Source organism: Rosa chinensis, chromosome 4, assembly GCF_002994745.2.
Source record: "Rosa chinensis cultivar Old Blush chromosome 4, RchiOBHm-V2, whole genome shotgun sequence".
In the NCBI taxonomy this organism is placed as follows: Eukaryota; Viridiplantae; Streptophyta; class Magnoliopsida; order Rosales; family Rosaceae; genus Rosa; species Rosa chinensis.
The window spans coordinates 47,337,600-47,347,852 of NC_037091.1; the positions used below are offsets into that span (position 1 = coordinate 47,337,600).

The 10,253-nt window shown below is 38.4% G+C and overlaps 1 protein-coding gene across 2 annotated transcripts; it reads right to left on the reverse strand.

The window, feature by feature from the left end:
- Positions 1–4,142: 4,142 nt before the first annotated feature.
- LOC112197743 (cullin-1) lies at positions 4,143–10,031 on the reverse strand. 2 transcript variants are annotated; one of them, XM_024338558.2, is made up of 20 exons: positions 9,875–10,031; positions 9,488–9,679; positions 9,263–9,362; positions 8,807–8,992; positions 8,487–8,534; positions 8,200–8,403; positions 8,033–8,110; positions 7,816–7,905; positions 7,628–7,708; positions 7,452–7,514; positions 6,980–7,015; positions 6,812–6,898; positions 6,572–6,721; positions 6,405–6,460; positions 6,137–6,257; positions 5,880–6,041; positions 5,647–5,790; positions 5,299–5,517; positions 5,038–5,205; positions 4,143–4,936 (listed from the first exon to the last, which is right to left on the reverse strand). In XM_024338558.2, the coding sequence occupies exons 2-20, from the start codon at positions 9,625–9,627 to the stop codon at positions 4,835–4,837; spliced, it is 2,235 nt and encodes a 744-aa protein (XP_024194326.1). In that variant the 5' UTR covers positions 9,628–9,679; positions 9,875–10,031; the 3' UTR covers positions 4,143–4,834. The 2 variants fall into 2 exon arrangements, with proteins under 2 accessions (XP_024194326.1, XP_040374260.1); XM_040518326.1 differs by having other exon boundaries at positions 9,488–10,003.
- Between the last annotated feature and the right edge of the window lie 222 nt (positions 10,032–10,253).

Sequence of the window (10,253 nt, forward strand, 5' to 3'; positions counted from 1 at the left end):
AATCTTCGAGTTTGGGACATTGGCGGAGTCTTAGCTTGACACATGCATGAGGAGCTAAAAGGGTGAGCTCCGTGAGCTTGACTGACCTCATTCGTGACATTTGACACAAATGAAAATCCCACTAACTAAAAGCCCAAGTGCTCACGCAAGTTCGTGCTGTTTCGAACTCTCCATTACCATCAGCAATTGTGGTGAAGCGTCCTTTTCTCCCCAAGGCATATATTAAGCATCCTTTTCAACGAACTCTTTGGTTGGTTGGAGAATTGGAGAATTTAGAAGCGATCTCAGCAAATGGGTCCCCAGATCCAAGTTTGAATCACTTTATAAGTTGCAAATGCCAAACCTGATTAAACTAGTTATTTGAAATAAGAATGGGAAGAGCTTTTGAAAAAGTGAGCACCAATGGGAGGAGGAAGCTATGAGAACTGATAAGTGTAGGGGAGTAGGGGAGGGAGAGAAGGGGTGTTTTTGTTGTGGGGGGGGTTGTGGCGCTCCAACTTTAGGAGCAAATTTCTGGTATTCCCCACTGCCAGTTGGGAATGAAAAGACAACCGTTGGTTTTGCTTCTGTCACTTCCATTATCATTTGCACAATTTGGCATGTTATTGGTATGAAAAATTCATTGAACTTGAACGTCCCAGAGAAACTTGCTTTTGTAAATTATAATTTGTGTGTAGGTACCCAAAACTCATACTCTAAAGTCCATAATGAACAACCTGAAATTTCACCCTCTTCGCTGACCCTATTGTGTTGTTTGGCTTGTGATATTTGGCTCAGAAATACCGAGACCATGGAGAAACGAAAAATCTGTAACACAATTAGCCATTGGTTTAACGGCATATATATGTAACACAATTAGCCAACGGCATATATATCTCACAGCAAGGAGAACCAAATCTTCATTCAACTGAAGTTTGCTGGTTGGAAGTATAATCACGACTTTGTCATGTTGTCTTATCAGAGCTGCTGCTTATGTTTTGATTTGATTCTGTGAGTCTGAAACTGACGAAATGAGCACTAGTGTTTTCTACGTTTCAACTGAGATTTGCCAACAAAGAACTGTACGTGTTGATTGATGGGTACCACATTTCAATTAACGGCTGTCAGCCACCTGCGTACTAATGCTAGCTTTCTCCTTTCAATGTTATGACCATGCCAGCAATTCATATTTTACCGAAAGATACTTCCACTTCCCCATTTTCAGGTTTGAAATGATACCAAACTTTCAATATATATACACTTGACTCCCATAATCTCTCATCCTTTTTAACTTACATAAATCATAGTAGAGCAACTCCAACAGATTCCCTATATTTTGATTTTTCTCTATTTTAGAGAAAAATAAGCTTCTTTTGCTCCAACAAATTCCCTATAACTATCCATATTTTAGGGAAAGTGAGGAAAGAGAAAACCAAATTCCCTATATTTACAGTAAACTCTAAAATTTGAAGGAAGAATATGGAGATTTTAGAGATTATTGTAGAGCAACTCCAACAGCTTCCCTATAATTTCTGTATAATAGGGAAGCAAAAGTTAAAGCTTTAGCATTTTTTTCTTCTCCAACTCCAACAGATTCCCTATTTTACAGCAATCTCTAAAATCTCCATATTCTTCCTTAAAATTTTAGACATTGCTGTAAATATAGGGAATTTGGTTTTCTCTTTCCTCACTTTCCCTAAAATAGGGAAAGTTATAGGGAATCTGTTAGAGCAAAAGATGCGTTTTTTTCCCTAAAGTGGGAGGAAAATCAAAATATGGGGAAGCTGTTGGAGTTGCTCTAAAATAGGAAATCTCTTGGAGTTGGAGAAGAAAAAGAGGCTAAAATTTTGACTTTTGCTTCCCTATAATATAGAAATTATAGGGAAGCTGTTGGAGTTACTCTAAATAAATTACGAGGTTGTGTAGAGCCCCTAGCGCTCTGCTAGGGTTTGTGGAGCGGCGCGTCTCGTGGCCGTCGCATCCTAAATCTGCTCCATTCATGGAGATACTTCTAGGATTCGGCCTCTATGTGTTGGCTCTTGCTATTTTCGATGGTAGAGTGTTGTTTGAGGAGAGTTTTGGCGTTGGTGTGGTCATGCCGGCGAGCCAAAGGAATTTTGGATTGACGAAGGAAGGCCGCGGTGGTTGTCGGAAGGAGTGCGATCTGGGTAGTGGGTTGAATATGTTCCCTCTATCTCACGGTGGTCTTAGCAGGTCGTACCATTTTGGCGCTAACGGTGTGAGTGGGCTGTGGTCTGGTGTAGGTGACCTTGTTTGGGCAGTCGGCGATCTTCGAGATCTGCGTGGTGAGGTAGACGACGACCCTTTGATTGGAGGCATGGCAGAGATGGATGCCGGGTGTGTCGTCTACGGTAAGGTTGATTGCCCAGATGCTTTGGGTATGGGGCGAAGACCTAGTGGGTTCTGGGCTCAAGAGTTTTTGGACATGGGCCGAAGCAGCCATAGGTGGACAAGCAGATTTGGGCTTCCACAGTTTCAGATCCAGATCTGGGATCCGGGTGGTTTTTGCAAATGGATTCGGATCTGGGATCCGGGTGGACGTTGGACTTGGACTGCGACCCACGTTTTTTTGTGGGCTGTTTGTTTGCAAGAATGGATTGGGATCCTGTGCTTTATTGGTGTTGGATCCAGGACCCAATTCTATGGTATTTGTTCGTGAAAGATCGTCTGCCAACATGGTCATGTTCTGACACCCTTGGCCGGTTTCGATCTTTAGGTGGGAGAGTGCCTTCATTTCGACGCCAAGTTGGTTTTTGTCAATTTGTGCGTTGGAGTTCGATGGGTAGTCAAACCACCGACTACTCAATTCACTATATGGCTGCAATCCGTAGTGTAACATTAGCTGGCGTTTCGCCGTTGCTACTCTTGCATTTTTCCTTGTATTTCATATGCACTTTTTGCATCTTTTCCTTTTGTGTTGTTTATTTTCATGGTTGATGCATTTTTGCATCGTATCGTTGTAATCTTTCATTTTCAATAAAGGGCTGACCTCATTTTCCTCAAAAAAAAAAAAAAAATTTCGAGGACATGTATAATATACATGTATATTATTCAGACAATTTCATATAATAATTAATTAAAATATTTGACAAAATATTTCTAATAAATTAATTTTTAAATTCTAGTTTGAATTAAAAAATACAAAAAATTAACAACATTTTCAAAAGTACAAAGAATGGAATGAGTACGTGTATTAAACGGGAAAATCTCAATTAACTAGTTTTGGGAAGCTTTTACCTAACTTCTCTTTTATAAAAGGGAGCTTCATTCTAATATAATAAGTCAGGCGTGGGGACTGAGCCTCCCAGCTTGACTGGTTCCAAACCCCTTCCAAAAAAATGGGAGCTTCATACTTACCTCCTATTTTGTCCTTGCAAACTGAATGGAAAAGAAAAAAAAAAGTAACTCCAAACCTTTGCGTCAAACAAATTGAGTTTTGATAGGATTTCTATTTGCAGAATTCCATATTTCAAGTTCATTAGCACTAGTTCCGAACATCCAATCTGAAAAACAAAGTCAAAGCTCTAGAAGAAATGGACATAAATGTTTAAACATATTGCTTTGTTTCATTTGGAATTCTCTAGGTCTCAAAAATGTGCTCTATTTCATATTTTTAAGTTGCCTTTGACAAAATAGGATGATGTTAATGTTCTCTCGTTTACTTCTATAGTTCTATAGATAGAACTGAGGAGTCAATAACTTGGGACGGGGAGACAATTCACTTGGGATGAAGTGGGTGTTCGTGTGTAGTGGAGGTAGGAACCAGGAAGAAGGGAGGTGTAGAGAGAAAACAATAAGGGCAAAACTGGAAGTATAATAGTAAAAAAATACTGAGAGAGGTCCAAATAGAAATAAGGGAACTGTGAATAGAAGTTCTCCTCATAAAGAAACAAAAAAAAGACTTTAGTGAAATAATAAAAAATGAAAAGGACCCAGATGAAGAGTGTCTAAAAAAGTATAATGTTATCCAGTACGATTTAGTCTAGTGGCATATATCTCCTCTTTTTAAGTTGGAGATCGTGAATTCAACTCACAATAGACTAGTTTAGTTGTTGTATATTGAATTATTTATTTAAAAAAAAAATAATATAATACTCTATTCCAAAGCTAAAACAATGGGCAGAAAAATATCAACAACAGTGAGATTTTGAAGCAGCATGCTTCATTCTTTAATAGGAAGCACGAGGGCATATACCTTCATCGCTGTCTAATGTCTATGGATTACAATACAAACATTCACTGTGATTCTGTAAACATTCCAATTGAAGTCCCTAATCTTTACTATATTAACATGAAAACACCATTGTCCAAAATAATAGCAAGACGGGGCCAAACAACTCATGAAACAGGAAGGAAATCATATTGAAGTGATTATAGGCACATTCATAGTTTTTACAAGCCATGCACTTCGAAATCAAGACAAAGCATCCCCCTGGAGCTTCACAATTGATGATCAAAGTGCAATTCGATGGGAAATACCATAACTGCAACATGTTTCCTTCCAGCAGGGCAAAGAAATGATTAACAAACGAGAGGTGAAGTAGTCAAGGCTGAGGAATGCGGTAATTAAACAAAGATATAAAGCAGTGATGGTGCATGGGAGGATAATATGAAGTCGATACAAATTTCATCGCCAAGGGTGGTCTAGCCATCCATACCTGGCTCCAAGTGCAAAATGTACAAAGGATTCTCTCTCAGCTCCTTTAGGCAATCACTTCAGTCACAGACGCATTGAAATTTACAAGTGATTGGGCCATTTCTTCCACCCACCTGACCTGCTTGCTGTGATAATTACAGAAGCAATAGGTACAATGTCATTTGAAGATAAAACACATCAGGCCAAGTACCTAAACAAATTGGGGTTCTCTTTATCCCTTTCCAAGTAGTCTCTTGTGATTAAATCTTCAATCCTCTTTTTTATTGCTTTGAAATCCGGCTGAAATAAGAGAGGGGAAAATAAATCAACTCCACTGTTTAGAACCAAGGAAAAAGGTATTAGATCATATACAAGGGGGATAAAAATAAGTAAACAAGAACCTTGAACATGCGACCAAGCTGCTCCACACACTCCATTACCAACTGCTGATGTCCCAAAACTTTACGGCTCTTCATGATACGCACAATAGAAGCATCAATGGCATACCGTCTGTCCTTGTCTACATCTTCGATTACCTTTTTCTTCTCATCCACAGGTGGAAGAGGAATCTACATATTAAATACAGCGATAATTGATCATTCACATAAAGCAGTAAACTGGAAGACAAGACGAGAACAAGATACTGTGAAAGATGTGAGTACCTTGATCCTCCTCATTTTGTCAGTAAACTTCGAGTTAAATTCAAAGAAATCAGTAGGCGAGATGGTTTTTGTGTTTGGCTCCTTGTTAAGGATCTTGTACTTGGCACATGACAAGGAGTGGAGCAGTCTAACAACATCATCATCAGTCAAATTTAATTGAGTCATGATCTCCGAGTAACTCAATCTATCTGAGGTATTGAATAGCAGAAGAGCTGCAGCCTAAAGTAAAATGAATAATAGTCGGTCTTAGAAATAAGAGAATGCCAACTAGAATCTGTACCACACAACCCATAAATAAATACAAAAGATATACAGATTAGGAAAGTAATAACAACCTACTGTACATACCTGATATGTCGTGACGATAAGCTCTATGGTTTTTGGTTCAAATTTCCCACTGATGTTACAAGTACCCAGTGAATACATCCACGTAAGCTTTCTATGTTTTGTCTTCGTTTGATAGAATTCCTTGAAAACCTCAACGCACTTAACCTAAAGTAAGCGCAATAGATAAGATTAGCAACTGCCTTAAGATACTTTACCCAGCAGAAATAACAAATGGCAGCAGAATCCATGCGTACCAGCTCAGCTGGAAGGTTGAGGTCAAAAGACTTGTAGCTTGGCCAGAAGCCGGTAGTCAACACAGTAACTGTTAAATCAATCCCAGGATTTGCCTGCGAATTATTTTTGAGGTATTCCTCAAAGTTGGTCTGGTTCTCCTTTGCTAACGTCAAATCTGTAACCTGGAAGAAATCAAAGAATTTCATTTTTCGTCAGATATCAGAAACAAGTGTACTAAACATTCAAAACAACAAAAGGATTAGATAAGGCAACTGACCATCCCCTCCATCTTTGAGGTGAACTGACCACCACATTGTTGCTTCAATTTTGTCAATATACATCTCTCATGGTCATCATTAGCACTTTTGTCAAAAAGAAGACGTCGAGCAAGCTTTTTCCTGTCAGCCATATACAATCTAAAATTAGTCAAGACGTAAATCACTTTTCAAACCATATATAATCATCCATGAGCCATTTCCTGAAATATATGTATATACAAAGAGAGATATGACTAAAAGCAAGAAAGCAGCAACAAACACTAGTACCTGTAGAATTCAGCAAAAAGGTCTTTGTCACTAATATAAGCCAGCAGCTTTACTACCTGCAGTTTGATTAACCTTTGTTAATAAAACATTGTTTATCAAAAGAAAAGATGAAAGTCCACAGATTCATAGAAGACAATGAAATGAAATGGCACATCCAGAGATGAGACCTTCTCGAGTGTGTCCTCAATGGCTTCGTCACTCAATTTCTCACTACCACCTTTCTTAAGAATGTTATCACAGAAAGTAGCAAGTAGTTCTGCACTAGAGCTTCCAGCAACTCCCTTGTTGCAGAAGATCTCAAAGGCCTCCTTGAGAGCCTACAGACGACAAAAAGCGCCAATATGCACAATAGTTGGAAGTGATTAGCGAGTCTAATAACAACAACATTCTCACAGCTAGACACAAACCTTGTGGAAAAGGGTATGGTTTTGGAAACAATCATTGACATATGCTAGGTACTTGTCATGAAGCTCAATCACTTTTCTAACGAAAACCTGAGGTGCACAATCATATTAGTTTACCCTTATGGATACCATTCCTGTAAAATTCCAGATTTACAATTTCCATCAAATTACCTGCTCCTGCAGGCCAACCACATCCTTTTTATCTGCCTGGGGAGGGAGAAATGTCAGCATTCAACTACAGTTAACTGTCATTACGATGGGCATGCACAAAAAATTGTACGGAACAAAGTGATATCATAAAAACACTGTCCTGTTGGCCAAATGGACCAAAAAAAAAAAAAACAATCCTCCCAGCTTTACAGAAGAATTCATAATCTATTAATGTCCAAAAGAGCTGTCAGTTCTTATGAAAAGAGAATTTCTATAAAGTTAATCTTATTATTCCGTGAGAGAAAATTTTTGAAAAAAAGTATAGAAAATTATGCGTTTTCTATCTAAGCCTGTTTATAATTTCCCCCACAGGAGCCGCTCTACTAGAACTTCAACAAATTCAGATCCGCAAGACAGTATTCAGCGGAAAATCTTCTCAGCAGACACATAGAATAGATTAATTAATTGGAGAAAACATGGACAAGGCACAGACCTTCTTGTTGCTTGCTGCATCTTCAGCTTGTTTGACTAAGGCTGTTCCTTCAGCAGTAACATGCTGCATCAGGGGACACAGATTATTTAAAAAGACTAAAGACAAGGAAAATGTATGCTACACAACAGAGAATTTGTTAACCCAGGAAATTAAAGGGAGTATCGAAAGCTACAAACCTGCTTGAATATACTTGAAACTGGATCCAATCCTCGAGGTATCTTAGAAAAGAGCCTGAACATTCTAGACAAATCATCCACCTAGAGTAGACAAAACAAATGATAAGAAATATTGAATATCTGTCTGTTTTCAAGGCTTTGCTCAATCTAATCAACAAAGGTTAAATTTCAACATCTTCAAAAGTCACCTTATCATCTCGAAGCAGTGCATGGCACCCAGAGTGCTCTTTCTCCAGAAGCTGAGTTGCATATACAGACAATAGCTCATGTTGAACTTTCTACAGTAAGTAAAAAGGCAATTTATATGGTCAGTATTTCAAATTTAACATATAATTGTATCCTTGTCACCCCCCATAACATGAGTATGAATACAACGTGAAGTTAAAGCAAAGTACAGAAACAAACCTCAAGTAGCTTAGGCTCACTACTGGAGTGTAAGTAATGAGCAACTCTATCTTTCTCCCTCCTTAAACATTCCTCTGCCTGGAATTCCCAGAAAGAAAGAAAAAAGTGAAAAATATTTCATATAGACAACTACATTGACCTCATATATCAAATATAACAAACCTTACCTTTAGCATATAATCTGGACAAGAATCTTCTAAGATCCAATTGGAAGCTTTCCGAGAATAATAGGCGGCAGTATCTTTAAGCATCGCTGCCTCAAAGTCATTGTCATAGTGGTCCATTTGCCCCATGCCAATCTCAACAAATATATCCAGCACATTTTTCAACAGAGCTCTGTCAATCTGTTCTCCTTCCCGTTCTTGATCAATCTGAATTGAAAAGATTTTGTCAAGTAAACTGATATGACAACTTCACTGCTATAACATCCATATCAAGACACTTGAAAACATACCAGAGAGATTACAGCATCTCTCACTTTCGCATTTAATTCTTGGTAGACCTGAAAATCAGAATTATTTTCCACATTATATTAGATGTAATACACAAAAATAAGATCACTCAAGCAGTAGTTCAGGTATGGGATTTCAGAACGTCTTTCATCCAAAATTTACCAATAAAAGGTTTGGGAATGGGATAAGAGAGCGGCTACAGAAAATCAAGCACTGAATGGTAAGAGAGAATCCAGATTTGGCAGTTATTCAAGATGCAAATAAAAGAATCCCCCAAAAAGCATGATTTAAAATGGCCAATTAGGGTTCAATAATGACTTACAAGATCTCGAAAGCAAGTAAGTCCAACTTCATTCAGGGGTGGAAGTGACCTCCGAGCTATAAAGTAGCGATCAAGATAGTGAAAGAAACGGGAGAGCCACCTAACCATGATCTTATGGTTTGCCCACCTTTTCACCAGCTCTCTTAGCATGAACTCATCATGCTTCTCTCGCAAAGATGGCAAAACCTGATCATAATGTCATAACATATAGAATTAAACCAGATTAGATAAAGGCTACAGGAAGAGCATCCACAAGTAAATAACACATTCTCCAACATCTCAAAACAACACAAGCTTCTGGGGGAGGCTGACATTAGCCCAGACTACACATGTCGCATTGAAAATCTGATTCACATACAACTACTTCTAATAGGTCGCTAAGTCATATAAGATAGGAGACTACACATGTCATTAGGAGTGTCCAGAATTGGCAAAAATAGCTAAATTCCTCCTCACCATGGAACTAATGTACTCTTCGAAAGACTCCTTGTACTTGTCGTAGAGCTGTTGCGAATAGTCATGTGGCGGCTTTTGAGTGCACATATTATATATCGTTCTGCAAACAATCACAAAAAAAAAACAATCAGCCCCATCTAACTTTGCAGCATCCAACGACCAATGTTAATAATAACCAAACAAGAAGAAGAAGAAAAGAGCAAAGAGAAGATTGGAAATGAATACGTGTAGAGCATCATGTAGTCCTCGGAGCTGAACTGAGGCTCGGGCAATCCTTCTAGAATGTTTTTGAGCTTTGTGATCCCCTTCTGCATAAACTCCCATCCTTGATCCAAATCAATGGTCTTCCGCTCATTCATCGTCATCTCCACACTTCAATTCTCCACCCCCACCCACCAAAAAAAAAAAACCAATACTCTGCAAACATCAATCACCCAATTTCACACACTCAACCAAAACCTCAAACTCCCCAATACAAAACGCAAAGACTACAAATTTAAGTAGCTCTCAACTTCAGAGGACCAGAATCCCTATTGCTCCAAACAAAGCTCAAGATTCCATACCAAGTAATCAGAGAGAGAGAGAGAGAGAGAGAGAGAGAGAGAGATGGACCTGATTTGGGCGCGAAGAAACCCTAATTGGGTGGTGGTAAAGTGTAAGCAAGAGTGAGGTGAGTGAAAGCTGGGGAGGGTTGGATTTGGGATCCACAGAGTTCTTAATTTAGTAATTTCGCGGAAAAAAACAGGTCCCCCTCTAGTTTCTGTTAATGCCTCTACTTGTCTAGCTACTTGCTAAATTATGGCGGTAGCGATGTTTTTTCTTTTTTATTTATTTATTTATGTAGTTTTTTTTTCTTTTTGTCGAGACAGAATGGTTTTATTCATACGTCTCAAATATTAAGTGATATTTAATTTTTCATTTTCTTTAAGTCTGTTACCTACTTCATGAAAGAAAATATGAGAGAGGATTAGGCCAACCTTCATGATGATTT